This window comes from Nerophis ophidion, linkage group LG16, assembly GCF_033978795.1.
Source record: "Nerophis ophidion isolate RoL-2023_Sa linkage group LG16, RoL_Noph_v1.0, whole genome shotgun sequence".
In the NCBI taxonomy this organism is placed as follows: domain Eukaryota; kingdom Metazoa; phylum Chordata; class Actinopteri; order Syngnathiformes; family Syngnathidae; genus Nerophis; species Nerophis ophidion.
The window spans coordinates 9,835,054-9,857,738 of record NC_084626.1 but is presented as its reverse complement, the minus strand read 5'-3'; the positions used below and the strand labels follow the sequence as shown (position 1 = coordinate 9,857,738).

The following is a 22,685-nucleotide window of genomic DNA, read 5'->3' as shown; positions in this document are numbered from 1 at the left end:
ATATATATATATATATATATATATATATATATATACTCTATATACATCCGTTCATAAATGAGTATATCTGTTCGGCCACCGTGTTCAATGGAGAAGTCTGATCTACAAAATTTCCAGGCAGCATACCCCTTCCCCTTCTAGCAGTCCTGGATGAATTTTTTTTCCCCAATCATTTTGGAACTTGCAAGCGTACTTCTTCTTACTCGTTGTCGCCATGTTTCTTCTTCGTTCTTCTGCTTCGTCTCCGTTATGCTTTTGGACATTACTACTTGCCGTAGTTTTGAAGCAATGCATAATGGGAATTCGGATGTTGTTTGTCAGTGTATTAACGTGCTGGCTGGAATAAACATACGCTGAGAAATAGGTCCGTGCCTGCCTACTTTATGGGTTGTACATCAACCTTTGGATAACGGAAACATATATAAAAGTCTCCTTTTCAGGTGAGAGAGGATGCTAAAGGCAGTGCCTTTAAGGCACGCCCCCAATATTGTGGAAATCGGGAGAATAATTGCCCCGGGAGATTTTCGGGAGTGGCACTGAAATTCGGGAGTCTCCCGGGAAAATCGGTATGGTTAGCAAGTATGCAAGTCAGCAGCGCAGAGACGTCGTCAACTAATGCACAGATGTGTGGTCCACCCCTGGTTCCGTCTCTGAACAGCTAGCGCATCATCTGTGGTCACCTAATCTGTTCCCTTCCCTCTCCGCTCAGGAAATCGAAGTGAAATCGCACCGGTGCTTTGTAACCTGAGTAGACCTAAACCTAAGTACAACTCCTCTCTTTGGGGTACTTGGATGACAAGGAATACAAAACAATAACAGTGCAATACTTTTTTATAACATGGTCACTACTGCCTAGTTTCTTTTGTTATGTTCTTATTTTTACTGTTATTTTTCTATTCTTATTGTTGCTTTTTATTTGTATTCTTATTGTAATATTTTTCTATTTTATGTAGATTTATACACCAATTATTTACGTTTTACTTTTTAAATTCGATCTCAATTCTGTACACTGCTGCTGGAATTTTAAATTTCTTGAGGGAACTCTCCTGAAGGAAGCAAAGTTCTATCTATCTATCTATCTATCTATCTATCTATCTATCTAGAGTATCAGAATCGTGCGAAAACTGCAAACAACAGCAAAAGTCTTCAATTTACTGAAAATATAAACTTAAACAGGATAACAAATCTATAACCTTTGGGCCATGTCCACATGAAGACGAAGAGTTTAAAAAACACATTTGGGGTTAAAACGATCTCCATCACACAGGTGTAGTTTTAAAACGGTCAATGTCTACACACAAATGCATACACAACCTGCTGTCATGCACATTTTGTCCAATCAGATGCCTGAAAAAATCAGCCATAGCTGACTTTGTGGCATTACACCTCCTATTATGTTTATTTTGATATTTTAACGTACATTATCTTTGAAACCAGCCTGCACGTACACAGAGCCCTGGGAACGTTATTAAAGAGCAAATGCACGCCTGTGCTGCTGAAACCCAACACTCATAGAATTATAACGTGTTTAGCAACATGGTAATGTATTACATGCGCAGTGAAGTATACATTCTATCTAAAATTCGCCACACTAACGAGCCTAGGAAACCATTTTGCATGTTTAAGTGCCTATGTAAAGGACACGGACAGACGTGCGTGTGCCGCTGCAAAACTCTCGTGGAATTATAAAGCATGTAATATTCAATATACAGTCGTGATATAGTACATGTGTAATGAAATGTATATTGTCTTTAACTTCAGTACCATACATACTACTGGCGAGAGTGTCACAAAGCTAATTTTGATGTCTTTTTTACTAGTGTTGAGTGCAAAGAGCAGCATGTTTACAAACATACATTAAGTCCTCGTATAGTGTTTTTAAAGCCAGCAATGCAGTGTTGTGGAGCTTGTAAATGACAGCGTACAACTGTGACGTCATCCATCCATCCATTTTCTTCTGCTTATTCCCTTTGGGGTGGCGGGGTATCTCAGCTACAATCGGGCGGAGGGCGGGCTACACCCTGGACAAGTCGCCATCACAAGTCTACAATTATGCGGTGTACACGCAAACGCTCTTTTAAAGACAAAAGTATGCATCTGCGTGTTGACAAGAGGCCTAAAAGCAGCGATAAGTATGCATTTATTTAGTGTCTGTGTTCGTGTGGACGCAGGTTTTGCTCATCAGTCACAACAAAAGACAATAACACATTTTTTTTTTGAGTCTCTGTCTTCTGCCCATTAAAAGCTCTAAAAATATCCAAACACCTACATTAAGGTTTTAGCTACATGCTGTAAGTATATATGTAATGTAGTAACACACACATTCATAATAATGTAGTATTTGCATATTTTGGTTATTTTAAGCACACGGCGACGCATTGATTTTATAAACACATTACAATATTGCTTTTCCTTTGAGCAAATACCACTACTGACAACGATAGAAACAACTGACATTCCTTATTTTCCGGACCATTGGGCACGCCGCACTATAAGGCACACAATGGTCTATTTTTGATTAGTATTATAGGACGCAATAAAGGAGTCATAGATTATACATTTTTTTTCTAAATTGAAAACACTTCCTTGTGGTCTACATAACATGTAATGGTGGTTCTTTGGTCAAAATGTTGCATAGATTTTACGGACCATTTCCAAGTAGCAAACGTGTTTAAGAAATACCACTAATACCAAGATAATAATTAGACTTAGACAAACTTTAATGATCCACAAGGGAAATTGCTCAACTAAATAGGAAATAATAAACGTTTATCAAAAAGTATTTCAAACAAACCTTATAACGAATTATTGCATATGGTTTTAATGTGTGGCACCTTGATGTTGATTGACAGTCCAAAACAGGGGTGTCCAACTCATTTTAGCTGAGGGGCTGCATTGAGCAAAATCTATTCCCACGCTGGCCAGACTGATAAAATCATGGTATCCTTGAAAAATAAAGACAACTTCAAAATCGTTTTTTTGTTTTATTTTGGCCAAAAATAGAACAAGCGCATTCTTAAAATGTACATATTACAACTAATCCTCTTGGCAAAACACTTCAAGTTAGTGGACAATTATGAGGAAAAAAATGGTGCATTTTCAAAAACACAATTAACTTAGATTTTTCTTAGTGGTTTCACAATGCCATTAAACTTTAAGCTCTCCCTGTTCACCATTCTCTTGTTGGCAGTTCACCATTAAAGACGTGTTTGAAAAAGGAATCAAGTGTTTCCTCAAACCACCACATTTGTAGACTACACAACTACCACAACACATTCATTTATCATCCTTCAAATATTACAATTATAATATAATCAAAACAGTTGTCAGAAAAGGAATCCGTAATAGCTGAAATAAAGGTAACATGACTACAAACTTAATGTGAACATACTAGATTTACGCATAACATAAAATGGAACAAACACATGTAGAAGCACACATTTTTACAATAGAGTTCAGTGTGCACATTGTGCCGTTAACCAATTGTGAGCGTTGCACGGAACTTTTAACTACAAAGATGATGGTAAAGTTGACTTAAGTATTTGCATCTTACCGTTTTTTTTTATCTACTGAGTGGATAATTTACAATTAAAGATGGTATTGTGTGTCGCTACAGCATTAGTCTGCCACCAGCCACAACAGGAGCAGCTGATGTCTTGCACCTGCGCTGAGTGGAGTAGTGGCAGCCAACCCAGACAGTGCTTAAAGTCAGCTGACACGTCACCTTAAACTGTGTGGTGTGAGTTACACTTGAATTGCTATTGCAACATCCAGTGAACACATTTAGAACAGCTTTTTCTTTCATTAAAATATTGCAGTTAATTTTTCTACTTGGCAAACTCATTTTGCGGGTCACAGGCCGCGTTAAAGTTGTTTGTGGGCTTGATATCACCCGCCGGCCGTACGTACGTTTGATACTCGGTCTAAAAGTAACATGTCTTCCTTCAATTGTTACTTTTGCAGTTTTATGCAGTTTAATGTATAAAATATAAAAATGGACAATTGAATCGCAATTTTGGAGAGAAAAATCACAATTACTTTTTTTCTCAAAATTGTGCAGCTCTTGTTTAGAACAACCACTCAGTTCTTAGAGATCACAGCTTGTAGGTTCAATGTGCACAATTGAATACCTTAGTTGCTCAGACAATAATGTGTTTTCAATTGTTCAAATTGGGGTATGTTTCCTAACGGAAACATACGGAATAGATGTTAATGTTTGTTGTTTTCATGTTAGCATTTCAGCTAGCAAAATAGCGCTGGTCCGTTTATGAGTTTATCAAAATGAATTAATTAGTCACGTTGTTTCCCTAATTTTTATTTTAAAACGGTAATATTAACCTATAGGAGTTTTACTGTGGTTAACATTATTATTGTTTCTTTGCATCCCTACGCCAATGCGTTCGCTCTTTTGGGGCTAACTCCATTGTGGCCTTCTCACTATTCATAGCAAACATGGAGCTGAATGATGGTAACCTACAAACCCTCACAGAGTTCCTCAGGAAAACGCTGGACCCAGACCCAACTGTCAGACGTCCAGGTAACACAACCTAGCATATCTGATACTATATTGCATGAATTATCCTCCTCTCAGTGAACATTTCAGTGGTGGCTTATGACGCCTGCTTTGTGTTGTGCTCTATTTATAGCTGAGAAGTTCCTTGAGTCAGTGGAAGGAAACCAAAACTACCCCTTACTCCTTCTCACATTGCTAGAAAAGTCCCAAGACAATGTAATCCGTGTGTGCGCTGCAGTCACGTTCAAAAACTACATAAAAAGAAACTGGCGCATTGTGAGTCTACTTTTGAAAGGTCAAGTAATTTAAGGGCCAAATCTGCACTTTAGCTTGAATTTTGTTGTAAATTATTTTCCTAAAGGTTGAAGATGAGCCTAACAAAATTTCTGATCAAGACAGAACAACAGTCAAAGCAAACATCGTTAATCTGATGCTAAGCAGTCCAGAGCAAATTCAAAAACAGGTAAACTATCTTGAGTTTCATCGGTTCATCCCTTATTTTGAAAATCTGCTGCTTCCTTCTCCCTTTCAGTTGAGCGATGCCATCAGCATTATCGGAAGGGAAGACTTCCCTCAGAAGTGGCCTGACCTTCTAACAGAGATGGTGACGCGGTTTAGGAGCGGAGACTTTCATATTATCAATGGAGTGCTACGTACAGCACATTCTCTCTTCAAGAGGTAGGGCTCCCATAACTTGTATTCCGACAAGGTGGCTTCTTCGCGGAAGTGAAAACCAATGGTGCTCAGCCAAGCTAAAATGGCTGTTGTACAGCAAGCGGTGCAAAAACTATCTGAGTACAAAAGAGGCTTAAATCTTCCTGCAATATGCTGATATGAGCAAAAAAATTAACTACAATAGAACAGATCCCTATACTTAAAAGAAAAAAAGAAAAAGATTTGTACAGTCGCATTCCCAGACATATCGAATGATTGTAATCCAGATGCCATAATTTACAAGACAAAACAGATGAAAACTTGGAAAAGCATGGAGGTCTACAACTTGTGTGTGACTGGGTCAAGGAAACTGGTATCAAGTCTCCCGGTTAAATTGGCAATGTTTTACTCGGGTAAGGATGCATTTCATTATTGAACTTCACGTCTAGCTGCCATATTTGTTGCTGTTGCACGCGCCCTTTACGAGTAGTGTGCTTTTCCCGTCTTAATCAAAATATAACTTGTGTATTTGCTGAAAGCTTAATTTATGATTATTGTCTTTGATAAAAGCTTAACTCTTAAGTAGTGATGGGTCCGGCAATACCGATGCATCGGCGCATGCGTCGAGCTCATAGAGCGAAACCCTGTGTCGGTGCGCGTACCGCTCTTAGAAAGTCACGTGACGGATCATGAGCTGTTTTGGTCACGTGACCGATACGCGAACTGTGTCGCACTGGCACCTGCGCGCCAACCTGTGTTTATAAGGAAGTGCTTCTGTCAACAAGATGCTGCTGCCAACAGAATCGCCGCACTTCTGTCGTTGGTCATTTGTAATTTATCGTCGTCTGAGATCATTTCCACTGTGTGGGAATATTTTGATCATATATCAGAATTTTTTTTATTTTTGTTCATTTCCTTGTCGTTTCATCCTGTTCTCTCAACATTTATAGCATTGTCCCACCCCCACAAACATCCTATTGGTTACATTATAAAGCGGCAACAAACAATCTCTTCGATAGCTCAGTTGGTAGAGTGGAGGACTGTAGTTGTTCATGCTGAGTTCCTTAGGGCACTTGTTCAAATCCAGCTCGGACCCATTACCTTTTTACCATGAATTGATAAACGTGGAAAAACTTATTCGGGTGTTACCATATAGTGGTCAATTGTACGGAATATATACTGTGCAATATACTAATAAAAGTTTCAATCAACCATTCAATCAACATTTCGTATTCAAAGCACATGTAAAAAAAAAAAAAATCCCAGTCCACAAGTATCGTCATTCACAACACGTTCTCTTAGATTTCCATGTTATGATACATGTGCATACAATTTAGTGGTCAATTGTACGGAATATGTACTGAACTGTGCAATCTACTAATACAAGTTTCAATCAATCAATCATGTTCACATTATTTATTGACTGTATCTAAAATAGATAAAAATATATTTTTATTTAAATGAAAATATGAAAGAATCTTAAAGGAAATACAATGACTCGGTTTATATTACTGTATATACTAGGTCATAAAATCAGTGTCAGTTAAGTCGGTCCATATGTTTTTGCTCCATACTTTACACATCACAGTTGTCTGTTCAACATCTTCCCGCCTGAAGCCAAACCACAGCCAGACGATGGACCCTGTGTTGTTTTTCTTGGGAATTAATTATTCTTCCTCCATTTCCTACCGGATTGGCTACTTCTCTCTCACGTATTACCACTCGCACGGCTTGCAACACCTGCCACTGCAACCTTTACCTATGCCACTACCTCTCTGCTCCTTGAGGGCGTATGATGTTGCATGCGCGACAGTATTTAAGGTGTGCTTGTTTTATGTCTCTGTCAGAAGGAGAGACAAGAAAGAGTGAGAAAAGCCTGTACTGTAGTGCCCGCAGCTAAAAGCAACTGTGTGAGAACGTATACTCAAATACTCACGATATAGTAATTTTCTACATCACACCGAGACAAACCCGCAATATATCAAGTATATTCGATATATCGCCCAGCCCTAATTGGAGATTATATTTGACTTTTCTTATATTATTTTTAAGGCGTTTTCCTTTTCGTTATTTCAAAACACCTCAAGTTTGGATCCTATTATGCAAAACTTACTTTTCTTACTTGTTAGTACCTGTTTTTTGTGTATTTGGGATCCTCATCACTCCCAAAAATTTAAAGTCAAGGCATGGTGAATATATTTTGTTCCGTCAATGAATATTTGCAATTATGGGTTAGTTTATGGGCCAAACTATATCGGGATATAAGGTTAGGTCCATATCGTCCATCTCCACACTCGCGTTAGCGACAGTCCTTGCACAGTTTAGTGATGTTCTCTATGTTTAATTGTGCGGTACACTAGGCCTTATTATGGCTTTATGTATATATGTATGAGGGCACATGTGCTATTGTTTGAGTTTTAATAATGAAATTGTGATATCTGGTGTACCCCGCCTTCTGCCCGAATGCAGCAGAGATAGGCTCCAGCACCCCCCGCCACCCCAAAAGGGACAAGCGGTAGTAAATAGATGGATGGAAGACATTACATATTGCTAAAAAAATGTTTCTGTGCTACTAATTTCTTTCATTTAGTAGCACGAGTACTGTTATGTACTGATTTGTGTACAACAATGTAAAATAACTTGTTTAACAAATTATTGTTTGTAAATGTTGATTTTTTATTTTATTTTGTTTTCATGCCACACTTAACTTGTCTTTTTTGTCTTTGACCATTGCAGGTATCGACATGAATTTAAGTCAAATGAGCTTTGGTTGGAGATCAAACTCGTTCTGGAAACATTTGCTTTACCTCTGACAGAGTTGTTCAAGGTTTGTCATGATGAGATCATAATCTTCTCCATTTCTTGGAATATCCAAAAGGCGAACACAACTCCCGACTTTAAAATGTGTGTTTTATTTGAAGATCGTAAAAATGTCTTAGACCTTCGTAAAGGAGTTGTAGAAGCAAAAATCAGTACAAGAATTATAGGTAGTTGGAATGGTGGTTGACTGAGCGTCTATGTTATTGTTTCAATCTTGGCAAATCATACACATTTGTTTCATTCTTAGCAAATTGTGCACATTTATGATGCAATTGGTGTGTATAACCCGTTAATGTCGACCGCCTGACTGATATAGACACAAGCTATTGTCAATGTAACCGAAACTAACCTTTGCTTGCAATATTAACTTTTGACTTCTGGCGAGAATGGAGGATAATGAAGGGTTTTAAGATTAGAGTCATGCCTTGTTTATCACTGTAAATTTGTTTGTGAATGACCGCAAAAAAAGAATTTCCCCAAAGAAGGCAAAAATAGTTATAAATCAAATATATCCATAGCTCAGTGTTTCTTAACCTGGGTTCGATCGAACCCTAGGGGTTCGGTGAGTTGGCCTCAGGGGTTCGGCAGAGGTCAAAACACACCCGACTCATCGTGTAAATACAAACTTCTCCCTATCGGCGTATTACGGATACGGCAACAGCTGACTAAATTTGCAGGTGTGTAATTTGTTGTGAGTTTATGCACTGTGTTGGTTTTGTTGTTTGAACAAGGTGATGTTCGTGCACAGTTCATTTTGTGCACCAGCAAAAAATACATGGTAACACTTCAGTATGGGGAACATAGTCACCATTAATTAGTTGCTTATTAACATGCAAATTAGTAATATATTGGCTCTTAACTAGTCATTAAGTACATTTTAATGCCTTATTCGGCATGGCCTGACTATAACCCTAAACCTGACCCTAACCAAATAACTGTAAATTAAGTCTTTATGACTTAGAATATGTTCCCCTAGTGTTCAAATAACTCTAAATTAAGTCTTTGTTACTTAGAATATGTTCCCCATACTAAAGTGTTATCAAAAACATATAACTTTGTCTTGAATTTGATAAAAAAAAAAAAAAAAAATTCACTGAAGAAGGGTTCGGTGAATGCGCATATGAAACTGGTGGTGTTCGGTACCTCAAACAAGGTTAAGAACCACTGCCATAGCTAGAGAATAAAAAAATCTGTTTATGACCTTCTTAATCTGTTTTTCAACATAATGAGAGTCCTCTAAGACATGACATAACACCCCTTTAATCATCCATACTCTTTTCATCCAATACACAGTAATATTGCTGCTTGAGGCTGAGCCGATCAGTGGCCACAGTACTGAACAGCTTGCTCTGAGTTTTGTTGGTCTCCTTTAGTGATTAATACTGTAGTTGTAAAGAAGGGATGGTGGTTCTTTTAGAGCTGGGATACGATGGACGGATTCAGGCCAGAGAATCCTTTAATCATCTTTATTGCTGGAAGGTGGATAGCAATTTAGTCGTCAACACACATAAAGCTGGCTGCAACCATGGATTGCAAACGGGCTATTCTGACAGAGTTGCTTGAAGGGGGAAATTACGTCACAGATTAAATTACCAAATTAAAGGCTCATAAACATTACAGAACTAGGTAACTGCACACAGTAGGCTTTTGTACAGTAGTATTGATATTGTTATTTAGCCATTTTATGTTTGAAAATGTTTAATCTAAGACCAAAATTGTAAGATGTATTAAAAAGAATTACACATAAATCTCTGGTGGTGAGCTGTATTATTAGAAGCGCAATGTGGCAAGGGACATTTTAAGTAATTTCTGGACATGATTTTCGTCCGTTTATGCATATTTTTATTTTTATTCTTATTTTTTGATATGCCTAAAATCCGAGCAGACTTCATCAATTCATGCTCACAACTTAGGGCCTGGTGCAGGATACAGAGTAGTTATCCTTTACAAGAGAGGAGATGCCCACACAACAGTCTAGTTGCTGTCGATATATTGCCCTGAGAATACAATGACCTGGATGAATGAGAATATTCAAATCAAATTAAATTGTGTGTAGTTTGTTAGGTAGAATACAGGTTAATAGTGCCATGCTTTTACACAAAGCTTACTTCGCACTAAACAGGAAGTTACAGCCTTGTGTGTATGGCGGAATTGACAAATATTTTTTTAAGTAAACAAACCCATTTTTCATAGAAATGATCCAGTTGGTTCTCATATTTCATGTCGGTGTCAACTTAATCCGCCACTTTTTATTAACAAAAAAGTATGGTGGGCCAAAACTTAACAAGTTGTATACAGAAATGGTCCCGACTTAAGCAAGTTGTGCTGGAGTCAACTTCCTTGTTTGCTTGCAGGCCACCATTGAGTTGTGTCAGACTCATGGCACTGACGTCAATGCCTTGAAGGTCCTCTTCTCTTCGCTCACACTCATATCCAAACTTTTCTACAGTCTTAACTTTCAGGTATGTTGAAATAATTACACAAGCTTTGTTATAAAGAATGGGCATCATTGTTTTTTTCTGCATAATTTTTTAGGACCTTCCTGAGTTTTTTGAAGATAACATGGAGACCTGGATGACCAATTTTCACGCGCTTCTCACTTTGGATAATAAACTTTTACAAACGGATGTAAGAGTTTTATACTTTTGACCTTTCCCATACGTGAAGTTAAAAAAGTGTTGTATAGGGCGACGTGGCTCGGTTGGTAGAGCGGCTGTACCAGGAACTTGGGGGTTTCAGGTTAGATTCCAACTTCCGCAATCTTGGTCATTGCCATTGTGTTTTTTGGCAAGTCACTTAACCCACCTGTTCCCACTGCCACACACACTGGTTTAAAATGTAGCTTAAACATGCAGCTAATGGGTTTCACAATATAAAACACTTTCGGTCTTTAGAGAAAAAGCGTTATACAAGTATAATTTACTTGGGGACGGTGTGGCGCAGTTGGGAGAATAGCCTTGCCAGCAACTTGAGGGTTCCTGGTTTAATCCCCACATTCTACCAACCTCGTCACGTCCGTAGTGTGCTTGAGCAAGACACTTCCCCTTTGCTCCTGATAGGCCATGTTTATGGCCTTGCATGGCATCTCCCGCCAGCACTGTGTGAATGGGTGAATGTTGAAATAGTGTCAAAGCGCTTTGAGTACCTTGAAGGGAGAAACGCGCTGTACAAGACACCCATTTATCATTTATTTATTATTTACTTCACTTCACGTTTGTGTCAACTCTTAGGATGAGGAAGAAGCGGGACTTCTGGAGCTCCTCAAGTCGCAGATCTGTGACAACGCTGCTCTCTATGCTCAGAAGTATGATGAAGAGTTCCAGCCATATCTTCCTCGTTTTGTCACCGCCATCTGGAACCTCTTAGTTTCTACCGGCCAGGAGGTTAAATATGACTTGGTAGGCCTACTACTGAAAGGAAGATCCCTGGTTGGGATTGGAAATCTCCACTTTTTCCTGAGAATTTGCTTTGTTTTGTTGCAGCTGGTGAGCAATGCCATCCAATTTTTGGCATCGGTCTGCGAAAGGCCACACTACAAAAATCTATTTGAGGATCAAAATACATTAACTAGCATTTGTGAGAAGGTCATTGTGCCCAATATGGAGTTTAGAAGTAAGCGATTCCTTTTTTTTTTTTTTTTTTCCTGAAAAATAAAAAAAATGTATAAAGTTTTTTTATTCAATTATTATTATTAAATGTTTCCTGTATTGGTGGCCTTCTTTTGAAGTGACTGATGCTTGAAAGCAAATGTACTCTTATGTAACTTTGACCAGCTCGTCTGTTTTTACTCTATTAGGTGCTGATGAGGAGGCCTTTGAGGACAACTCTGAAGAATACATTCGTCGGGACCTCGAAGGCTCTGGTATGCATTAATTTTTGCAATATGTGGTCAAATTGGGCTGCATGAGTCTGGGGAAAATGTGAACAAGTTTGCAATTCTCTGGCACAATTTTTGTCACATGATGGCTCACACATGGCCATAAATGCGTTACAGTTCTTCCTGTTATCCATCCATCCATCCATTGATTTTCTACTGCTTGTCACTTTTATATTTATCATTATCATTAGACACTTCATTGTTTGGCCATATTATGCAATACTAACTTTTTTCATTTGTTGGCACCTGTTTTGGTGTATTTGGGATTCCCATAAGTCCTTAAAATGTGAATTCAAATCATGGAGGCGTGGTGGAGATAATTTATAAAACAATCTTGCTTTTTTCTAAACTTGCTCCAAATGAGCTTTTTGCCTTCGGTATGTCAGCGGATAATTCTATATATGGTGGAGGAATACCGTTAGTTTTGCGAGTCTGACATTTCAACCAGTTGTAGTCCGACGTTGCAGTCAATAAGTTCCTTCTTTTTCTCAATCAATCAAATTTCCTTTGTATAGCCCTTAATCACGGGTGCCTCGAAGGGCTTCACAAACCCACAGCCACATCCCCTGGTGTAAACCCACATCCGGGTTAGGGGCAAAAAAAACAAAAACACAGATGGGGGAACACAAAAAACCTTGAGAAGGGATTGCAGATGTCGGGTGACTACAATGGATGTCAAGTGGGTAAAGTTGTTGAATTGTTAGATTAATTAGTTGTTGGACTGGACTCCATCTTTATCCAAAAATATATCGGGAAACCAGCAAATAGTAATGGGGGGAGTGTATCTTTTTCCCACCTCAGCCAGTCAGTTACACAGAGATGTCTACAGCTGTGCATAGAGGTGTGGTCTTTCTCGTGTCTCAATTAGCATCAGCTAGCATCTCCTCCAGACTGGTACCTCTCCAGAGATTAACCATTGCCACCTGGTATCCTCTCCAGGCAGTAGAAGGGGGACAGAGCAGAAAAGCGGCAGATCAACTGGTTCAAAAAATGGGTCTATTAAAAGGCTAGAGTATATAGATTAGTTTTAAGGCAAGACTTCAATGCTTCTACTAAGGTAGCATCCACAGTTGTGATCAAAATTATTCAACCCCCACACAATTTTGGTGTTTTAGCAAGTTGGACATTTATTCCGTATTTTGTTTATAGTCATATCAAATAAAGATGCATTAAATAGACAAATGCAACTTGAATTACAACATTATATTTTGTAACATACCAAACAGTGTCAGTTCTCTTAATATCTCATTGAAAAAATGATTCAACTCCTTGAAGATCATAACTCTTAAAAACAGAATTTCAATAAGGTCCTTTCAATCAGGTGTTGAAAACACTTGTAGATGTGATTAGAACCATTACGAGCAACAATTAAACTGATTAAAAAAGACTGTGACACTCCGCTTCTTGTAGATGGTCAATGGTGTATTTGAAACATGGTGAAGTCCAGGGAGTGGTCAAAGGAGGAGGTAATTTCTCTTCATAAGAAAGGATATGGATATAAGAAAATAGCAAAGACATTACACATTCCAAGAGACACAGTTGGGAGCATAATTTGCAAGTTTAAAGCTAAAGGCACAGTGGGAACACTACCTGGGCATGGTAGAAAGAGGAGGCTGTGTGCAACTGCTGTCCGGTATTTGAAGCGTACAGTGGTGAAAACCCCCCGGGTAACAGCTGAGGAACTACAACAGGACATTGCAGAGTGGGGAACGCAGGTTTCGTTCCAGACAATAAGGCGCGCACTACGAGATGAAGGCCTCCATGCCAGAACTCCCAGGCGCACCTAACTTCTGACTACCAGGCACAAGAAAAATAGACTCCAGTATGCCAAAAATCATCTGGACAAACCCCAAAGTTTTTGGGAAACTGTTCTATGGAGTGATGAGACAAAAGTGGAACTCTTTGGGCCTATGAATCAACTGGTCTGGAGGACAAAAAATGAAGCTTACAAAGAAAAGAACACCTTTCCTACTGTTAAGCATGGTGGGGGGGGTCAATCATGCTCTGGGGCTGTTTCTCTCCCTCAGGTACTGGGAATCTCCAGCGTGTTCAAGGCATTATGAATTCTATTTCCTACCAGGATATATTAGCTGCAAATGTCATGAAGTCAGTGACGAAGCTGAGGCTTGGGAGACGTTGGACCTTCCAACAGGACAACGATCCCAAGCATACCTCCAAATCAACATCAGAGTGGTTGCAGAAGAAGGGCTGGAAGACTCTGGAGTGGCCTTCACAGTCGCCAGACCTAAATCCTATTGAAAACTTGTGGTGGGACTTGAAGAAGGCAGTTGCAGCACGCAAGCCCAAGAATATGAATGAACTGGAGGCCTTTGCCCAAGAGGAATGGGCTTATATACCTGTGGATCGTTGCAAGAAGCTTGTGTCCGGTTATGTATCACGTTTGAAGGATGTAATTACTGCCAAAGGGTGTTCTACAAAGTACTAAAGATGCATGTAACTAGGGGTTCGAATAATTTTGTCAATGAGATATTAAGAAAAATGTCCTTTTTTGGAATTTTTAAAATACAGTGTTACAATTTAAGTTGCATTTGTCTATTTGACACATCTTTATTTGATATGACTATAAACAAAATGCGGGATAAATGTCCAACTTGCTAAAACCCAAAAATTGTGTGGGGGTTGAATAATTTTGATCACAACTGTAACTTGCTAGTAGGGCATTCCTTAGTCCAAAGAGAAAATGTTCTAGAGCCTGCAGACTTTTTTTGGGCTCTGGGAATTAACAAGTCGGCGTTCTTGAAACGTTGACTGAATGTAGGGTACTAAAGGTGCTAAACCGTTCAGTATTTTGTACATAAGTAATACAATCTTTGAATCGCATTTTACGTGCACTGGCAACCAGGGAAGGTAAGCCAGCATAGGCGTAATTGGATCAAACTTTTTTGTCTTAGCCAAAGGCAATGGTCCCCAAACTTTTGACTTGGGGGTCGCATTGGGTTAAAATAATTTGGCAGGAACTGGCCAAGAGTCTAGCAGACTCATCTTGTAACAACTGAAATAATGTGTTGCTGGACATGGGGAGACCCCGTATAAAATATAGCCCCACAGAAGAAATTACACTAAGTCTGACACAAATTTTAACATTTATTGCCAATCTTAGAAAAACAAACGCCACAATTCCAACAGATTCTACCTCCTGTACAAGTGAGTCCACGCTTTCCCAGACACACACCACTTTCTTATTCTCCACCAATCACCTTTCAGGCATGGATGGTGTGTTTGTAAAATGGGAAAAACTGACATCAAATCCAAACCACACAAGCATAAAACATTAACATTGGTTGGTTGTTACGTTATACATTGACATACAGTTGCATGTAAAAGTATGTGAACCTTTTGGTATTACTTGGATTTCTGCCTAAATTGGTCATAAAATATGTTTTGATCTTCATCGAAGCCACAACAATAAAAAACACAGTCTGCTTAAACTAATACTGCACAAAATTATAGGTTTTCATCTTTTTATTGAACACATCATGTAAACATTCACAGTGCAGGGTGGAAAAAGTATGTGAACCCCTTGGCTAATGACTTCTCCAAGAGAGATTGGAGCCACGACTCAGTAGATGCTAGATCTGTTGCTTTTTTTTTTTTTTTTACTTAAAAAAAGTAATTAATGGTCTTTAAACAGTTTAATACATCTTAAAACACATTGTACACAAAGCAGCAACACTTTAAAATATGGCTAAAGTATTCAAAAAGTGAATACTGATGAAATACCACAGATATAAAGAAAATCATCATTGCAAATTACTCTGACGTCATGGTGACCACGCCCATAAGCATGCCTCCACTGCCACATGTATCTTGGCAGTTAAAGGGAAACCCTGGGCTATTGAGATTTTTTTTTTTTTGGCCTCAGTCTGGACCCCCCCCCCCTTAATTGTCCAGTCATGGTATTAAAACTTTTAAAATTATCTATCTGAGTTACAATTATAAATGGCAAAAAAATTATATTTATCTGCCATTGATCATGATTGTTTCGAGTTAACTTTAAACAAACTGAGATTAATCGCAATTAAATATTTTAATCGTTTGACAGTACATCTGCATCGAAGTTGTTGTATTTGAAAATACAATACAGCATTTTGCCAATTCTAACCCTCCTCTCATCTTCCCTCAGACATCGACACTCGTCGCAGGGCGGCGTGTGACTTGGTACGAGGTCTTTGTAAGTTTTTTGAAGGTCCAGTTACAGCAATCTTCTCCGGATATGTCAACTCCATGCTGGCGGAGTACGCAAAGAACCCTGGAGTGAACTGGAAGCACAAAGATGCCGCCATCTATTTAGTCACCTCGCTGGCCTCTAAAGCACAGACACAAAAGGTATTTGTGGTATTTATTTTGAGGGGAATTATTGAATTTATGCATTTGTAACTGGCTCTGTTTTTATTAGCATGGAATAACTCAAGCCAACGAGCTGGTGAATTTGACTGAGTTCTTTGTGAACCACATCCTTCCAGACCTAAAATCCTCTAACGGTAAGTTAAACACTATAATGAACTGTCTGCAGATACTGAAACAATTGGAACATACTGCATGGTGTACACATTTGTTATTAATGCTGCTGTATACGAAAGTCAAACTACCGTATTTTTCGGATTATAAATCGCTCCGGAGTATACGTCGCACCGGCCGAAAATGGATAATAAAGAAGGAAAAAAACATATATACGTCGCACTGGAGTATAAGTCGCATTTTTGGGGGAAATTTATTTGATAAAATCCAACACCAAGAATAGACATTTGAAAGGCAATTTAAAATAAATAAAGAATAGTGAACAACAGGCTGAATAAGTGTACGTTATATGACGCATGAATAACCAACTGAGAAGGTGCCTGGTATGTTAACGTAGCATATTATGGTAAGAGTCAATTAAATAACTATAACATATAGAACATGCTATACGTTTACCAAACAATCTGTCACTCCTAATCGATAAATCAGATCAATCAATCAATCAATCAATGTTTACTTATATAGCCCTAAATCACTAGTGTCTCAAAGGGCTGCACATACCACAACACAAACCACTACGACATCCTCGGTAGGCCCACATAAGGGCAAGGAAAACTCACACCCAGTGGGACGTCGGTGACAATGATGACCCAGTGGGACGTCGGTGACAATGATGACTATGAGAACCTTGGAGAGGAGGAAAGCAATGGATGTCGAGCGGGTCTAACATGATACTGTGAAAGTTCAATCCATAATGGATCCAACACATTCACGAGAGTCCAGTCCAAAGCGGATCCAACACAGCAGCGAGAGTCCCGTTCACAGCGGAGCCAGCAGGAAAACATCCCAAGCGGAGGCGGATCAGCAGCGCAGAGATGTCCCCAGCCGATACACAGGCAAGCAGTACATGACCACCGGATCGGACCGTACCCCCTCCACCAGGAAAAGTGGGACATAGGAGAAAAAGAAAAGAAACGGCAGATCAACTGGTCTAAAAAGGGAGTATTTAAAGGCTAGAGTATACAAATGAGTTTTAAGGTGAGACTTAAATGAAATCTTTTTTTCTCGATGTCGCTTATAGACAACTCTGACAACTCCAAAGGTATGCGCTACTTCCTCTTGTCGTTTTCTGCTGCATATTTCACTACATCCAACTTGTAATTCAGCAGTACATGATTTCCTTTTCGGTCCAATTTTTGTTCAGCCTTTCTCAGTTTTTATAAGTAACCGCCAGCGATGAAATGATCCATTGTAATAGCTACGTCAGTAGCATATAGCAGTTAGCATTCCATGACCCACATTGCACTTCTGGCGTGACCCTCCCCCGCCAAATTCTTATTGGTTGACGTGTATGTGACGATTGCCTACTTGTGTGTGACGATTGCTGACATTTTCTTGGTCTTTTCCGCAAATGAGATAAATAATATTATTTGATATTGTGTAATCTGCAGTACATGATTTCCTTTTCGGTGCCATTTTTGTTCAGCCCTTCTCAGTTTTTATAAGTTACCACCAACGATGAAATTATCCATTTTAATAGCTACGACAGTAACATTTAGCATATAGCAGTTAGCATTCCATGACCCACAATGCACTTCTGCCGTGACCCTGCCCCGCCAAATTCTTCTTGACTACATTTAGACTTTGTATTTTATCACTTGTAATAAATAGACAATAAATAAGTTTTCAGTGAGAATATTCTGAAAAATATTTTCTTTGTTTTGCTTGAGGACTAAAAGTTTAGTAGTATTTATCCTTAATCTATGATGTTATAGTAATGATGTATTACTGCAAATTGTATATTACTTTGACCATTTTGAAAAAATTACTTTAGTGCAAACAGTCTTAAACATGTACTGTATATCTATGAATAGACATTTTGGATTGTCATTGCAGTTAATGAATTTCCAGTGTTGAAAGCAGACGCCATCAAGTATGTGATGATCTTTAGAAGTCAGGTATGCTTTAACGCTGGCTTTCTTCATAGCGGACACAAAGTTGGATGAATATCTCAATGAAAACTTGCCTCCTTTTCAGCTTCCTAAGGAGCAACTGCTACAGGCTGTTCCTTTACTGATAACTCACCTGCAGGCAGAGAGCGCTGTGGAGCACACATATGCTGCTTATGCCTTGGAGAGGCTGTTTACTATGAGAGGCCCAAACAACACAACACTGTGAGAAAAATATGATCAAGTCTTATGTAGCTCAGGTAATGTCATCTTTAATGTATGGCTAACATGTGATAAATGTTTTAATGTGTTATTTCCCCAGCATCACCCCTGTAGAAATGGCACCTTTTACTGACCCACTGCTCGACAATCTGTTCAAGGCAATGGCACATCCTGGTTCATCAGAAAATGAATACATTATGAAAGGTTTGCTTGAATTTTTTACCCTCTAAAATGCATAAACCAGTTATTTAACATTGCCTATGCCTTTTTATATTTTTAAGCCATCATGCGTAGCTGTTCGCTGCTCCAGGAAGCCATCGTGCCGTACATTCCCACACTAATTGATCAGCTCACTCAGAAACTCCTTTTAGTTAGCAAGGTAATCCACTGTTTTCTCTAAAAGAATGTGGAATACACTAAAGTCATCTTGTGTGTTATGTTTAGAACCCGAGCAAGCCCCATTTTAACCACTACCTATTTGAGTCCTTGTGCCTGTCGGTCCGAATCACCTGCAAAGCTAACCCCGCCACCGTCGGCAGCTTCGAGGAAGCCCTCTTCCCGGTTTTCACAGAGATCCTCCAGAACGATGTCCAGGGTCAGTTACTTCCACCAGTGACATGTTTTCAAATTGAAACCCTACCTGTTTATCTTCACGCTTGTTCTGTTTTGCAGAGTTTCTCCCATACGCGTTCCAGGTGATGTCTCTTCTTCTGGAGATCCACTCCAACTCCATTCCCTCTTCCTACATGGCTTTATTCCCACACCTGCTGCAGCCTGTGCTGTGGGAGCGCACAGGAAACATCCCCCCTCTGGTGCGCTTGCTTCAGGCATACCTGGAGAAGGGTGGAGCCACTATCGCAACATCTGCTGCTGATAAAATAGTACGTCATGGCAATTTTTGCATGCTGTTCAAGTCTGTTTCTGTGTGTATGTAGATACTTGTTTTTAGCATAGGATATATTCTGAGACGACCTGTTAATAGTGAACAAACACAAATAATTGGGATGTCTTAAACAAGTTTGATAAATCATAGATTATGCTGCTGCTCCCCCTTTCCTCCTCCAAACTGTCCTACTAGCTTGATGTTGATATTCTCCGATTTCTGATTTACATTTGCAATAAAGGTAATCCCCACCATCTATACCACTCGGGGGTGGGGGCAAGTCTCTATCATCATGAAAAGATGATCAATAGAACAGATTGGAAGCCACCGTGTAGCCTTTAGCCTGGTCTTAAGGGTAGTGCAACAACCCCCTCTTTTGCTTCTGCCTCTGTCGCTCTCTAAAGTGGTAGATGTTCTTTCAATGCTGTATTGACATAATGTTGTAATTCCAGTAAAGACGTATAATCATGTATTAACTTTAGTTCACCCTACTGAAAGATTTGAGGCAGGATAGTAACTGTTATCTAGGGCTGCTCATTGCTGCGTCTACATAATCCACATTGCTTGCCTGTTGTAATTCCAGTAACGATTTTTAAGCATGTATTAACTTTTGTTCCCCTGGTTGGTTTGGAGGCAGGATTATAACGGTTAGCGAGGGCTGGAACGATTAATTTGATTAGAAAAAAAGCCTTTGCTCAATACTTCTATACCTTTGGCAGCAATTACAGCCTCAAATCTTTTATGAATACGACACAACAAGCTTGGCACACATATCTGTGGGCCATTTTTCCCGTTCCTCTTTGCCCATAACTCTTTGCAGCATCTCTCAAGCTCCATCAGATTGGATAGGAAGCGTTGGTTTTCATCCAGGATGTCTCTGTACATCGCTGTATTCATCATAGTCTAGTCATGGAGGTTATCAAGGGCCTGATGGTCACTCTGTCAGAGCTACAGCATTCCTCTGTGGAGAGAGGAAAACCTTACAGAATGACCACCATCTCTGCCTCAAACCACCAATCAGTCCTGTTTGGTAGAGTGGCCAGACAAAAGCCGTTTCTTAATACAAGGTTTGCTCAAATATACCTGAAAGTCACACAAACAATTGAAATCTTTGCTGTGAATGCCATGTGTCATGTTTGGAGGTAAACCAGACACCGCTCATCACCAGGCCAAGACCATCCCTAAAGTGAAGCATGATGATGGCAGCATCATGCTGTGGGGATGTTTTTCAGCGGCAAGAAATTGGAAACTAGTAAAGATAGAGGGAAAGTTGAATGGAGCAATGTTACAGAGGCATCCTTGGTGAAAACGAGTGCTTCTCATTCAACCTGTTTTAGCTTGAGAGATGCAAAGAGGAATAGGAAAAACTGCCCAAAGATAAGTGTGCCAAGCTTTTTTATTCAAAATACTTTAGGCTGTAATTGCTGCCGACGGTGCATCAACAAATTGAGTAAATGCTACGAATACTTGTGTACATGTGATTTTTTTAGGTTATTATTGTTATTACATTTGAAAAAATAATAAAAAGTACAACTTTTCACATTGTCATTTTAGGGTATTTTGTATGTATAATTTTGAGGACCAAAATGAATCTATTCCATTTTGGAGTGAGGCTGTAACCAAACAAAATATGGAAAAGTAAAGTACTGTGAATACTTACCGGATGTACTGTATTAGCCCTGTAAACGAGCTACTACAGCTCACTTTAAATTAAATTCGATAACAACAAGCCCTGCAAATTTTTAGTTAGTGAGGGCACAAATCCAGTAACGCATGTATTTTTTATATTATTTACGTACTGACGATTTGAAAATGAAAATATTTATTTTTACTCATTTTCTTGCTAAAGGTTCAATATTGTAAAATGCAAATGTTGACAGGTATGGTATATTGCAATAAAGTTACAGCCTTCAATACTTTAAAAACATCTAAACAATTGTTAGTTTTGATATATAGTACATTCAGTCTTCTGAGTACTTGAGTTCAGATAATGTGACAAGTCCGCGTTTATTCATAAATTTACTCTCACCGATTACATTGAATGCATCTTTTCTTCTCAGCCTGGATTGCTGGGTGTTTTCCAAAAGCTTATAGCCTCCAAGGCTAACGACCATCAAGGATTTTACCTGCTCAACAGCATCATCGAGCACATTCCCCCGTAAGTCTCTTCTCGTCTCAGTACCTATGACTGTAGCAAGGTGACAGTAACTGATCTAAGTTATGATGCTTTTCTTCTTATGATTTTGCCAGAGAATCCCTCATTCAGTACAGAAAGCAGATCTTCATTTTGCTCTTCCAGAGGCTTCAAAGCTCCAAAACCACCAAGTTCATTAAAAGTGAGTGAAGTCTTAATTGCAATAAGAGTTTCAGTGTGTTGTCACCTTGCATAATGGTTTATAAATGTTTTCCTTTTTTGCTATCTGCAGGTTTCTTGGTATTTGTCAACCTGTATTGTGTCAAGTACGGAGCGATTGCGCTGCAGGAGATTTTTGACAGCATCCAGCCTAAGTAAGTCACCACTGACACCACTTTTGACAGTGAATTGAGGCCATGGTTAGAACATGACAGCTTATGTTATTCACTTACATCATTGAAAAAGTGAATGGACAAATTGTCAACCATGATGTCCTCAGGAGGCTTTGTAAGGTGGATTGTATTTATATTCATAAGTGGCTCAGAGGCACTTCAGTTATTATTTTCCTATGACTGCAGCCATCAAAGGATTCCAATTGTATGAAGTGGATACTGTACAAAATACAGGCGTTTTACATGCCTTTTAGCTTTTATTTTTCTCACAATGCACTTGTGGAGAGAGAGAAACTGTTTTGTCAAGTGTCTTGTCCACGGACACAACGGCAATGACTAGGATGGCGGAAAGCGGGAATTAAACCTGGAACCCTCAATTTCTTGACACGGACCCTCTATCAACCGAACCACGACGCCCACAAGAGCTTATCGGATAAATATAATAGCTTAGTTTCAGAAGTGGGATTAGGAACCTGCTTTCACTAGATACACGTAAACATGACCTCCAGCTAATATATCTTGTTTGTTTCTGCAGGATGTTTGGTATGGTGTTGGAGAAAATCATTATTCCAGAGGTTCAAAAGGTGTCTGGAACAATTGAGAAAAAGATTTGTGCTATAGGCATCACAAAGATCCTCACTGAATGTCCAGCCATGATGGACACAGAGTACACTAAGCTCTGGTAAGCAATCAGCCCTACTTTTAAGTTTGTCAGAGCACATTTTACCAAAAAATTACAAGAGTAAAACCTGGTCAGGATGC

General features: G+C 39.1%; 1 protein-coding gene across 2 annotated transcripts in view; it reads left to right on the top strand.

Moving 5' to 3' along the window:
- The window catches only part of cse1l (CSE1 chromosome segregation 1-like (yeast)), a 31,766-nt gene that overhangs the window by 7,079 nt on the left and 2,002 nt on the right, over positions 1-22,685 (top strand). The window contains exons 2-24 of one of the 2 annotated variants that reach the window (XM_061922710.1): positions 3,617-3,739; positions 4,448-4,537; positions 4,647-4,789; positions 4,875-4,976; positions 5,046-5,191; positions 7,904-7,994; positions 10,342-10,449; positions 10,523-10,615; positions 11,218-11,385; positions 11,470-11,599; positions 11,784-11,849; positions 16,009-16,211; positions 16,282-16,366; positions 18,240-18,301; positions 18,381-18,517; positions 18,615-18,718; positions 18,796-18,893; positions 18,959-19,109; positions 19,187-19,395; positions 21,458-21,555; positions 21,648-21,733; positions 21,824-21,905; positions 22,459-22,605. In XM_061922710.1, coding sequence (XP_061778694.1) covers positions 4,453-4,537; positions 4,647-4,789; positions 4,875-4,976; positions 5,046-5,191; positions 7,904-7,994; positions 10,342-10,449; positions 10,523-10,615; positions 11,218-11,385; positions 11,470-11,599; positions 11,784-11,849; positions 16,009-16,211; positions 16,282-16,366; positions 18,240-18,301; positions 18,381-18,517; positions 18,615-18,718; positions 18,796-18,893; positions 18,959-19,109; positions 19,187-19,395; positions 21,458-21,555; positions 21,648-21,733; positions 21,824-21,905; positions 22,459-22,605 — 2,594 coding nt within the window. In that variant the 5' untranslated portion in view covers positions 3,617-3,739; positions 4,448-4,452. The remainder of the gene's footprint in view (positions 1-3,616; positions 3,740-4,447; positions 4,538-4,646; positions 4,790-4,874; positions 4,977-5,045; positions 5,192-7,903; positions 7,995-10,341; positions 10,450-10,522; positions 10,616-11,217; positions 11,386-11,469; positions 11,600-11,783; positions 11,850-16,008; positions 16,212-16,281; positions 16,367-18,239; positions 18,302-18,380; positions 18,518-18,614; positions 18,719-18,795; positions 18,894-18,958; positions 19,110-19,186; positions 19,396-21,457; positions 21,556-21,647; positions 21,734-21,823; positions 21,906-22,458; positions 22,606-22,685) is intronic. The other variant, XM_061922709.1, reaches the window with a different exon arrangement.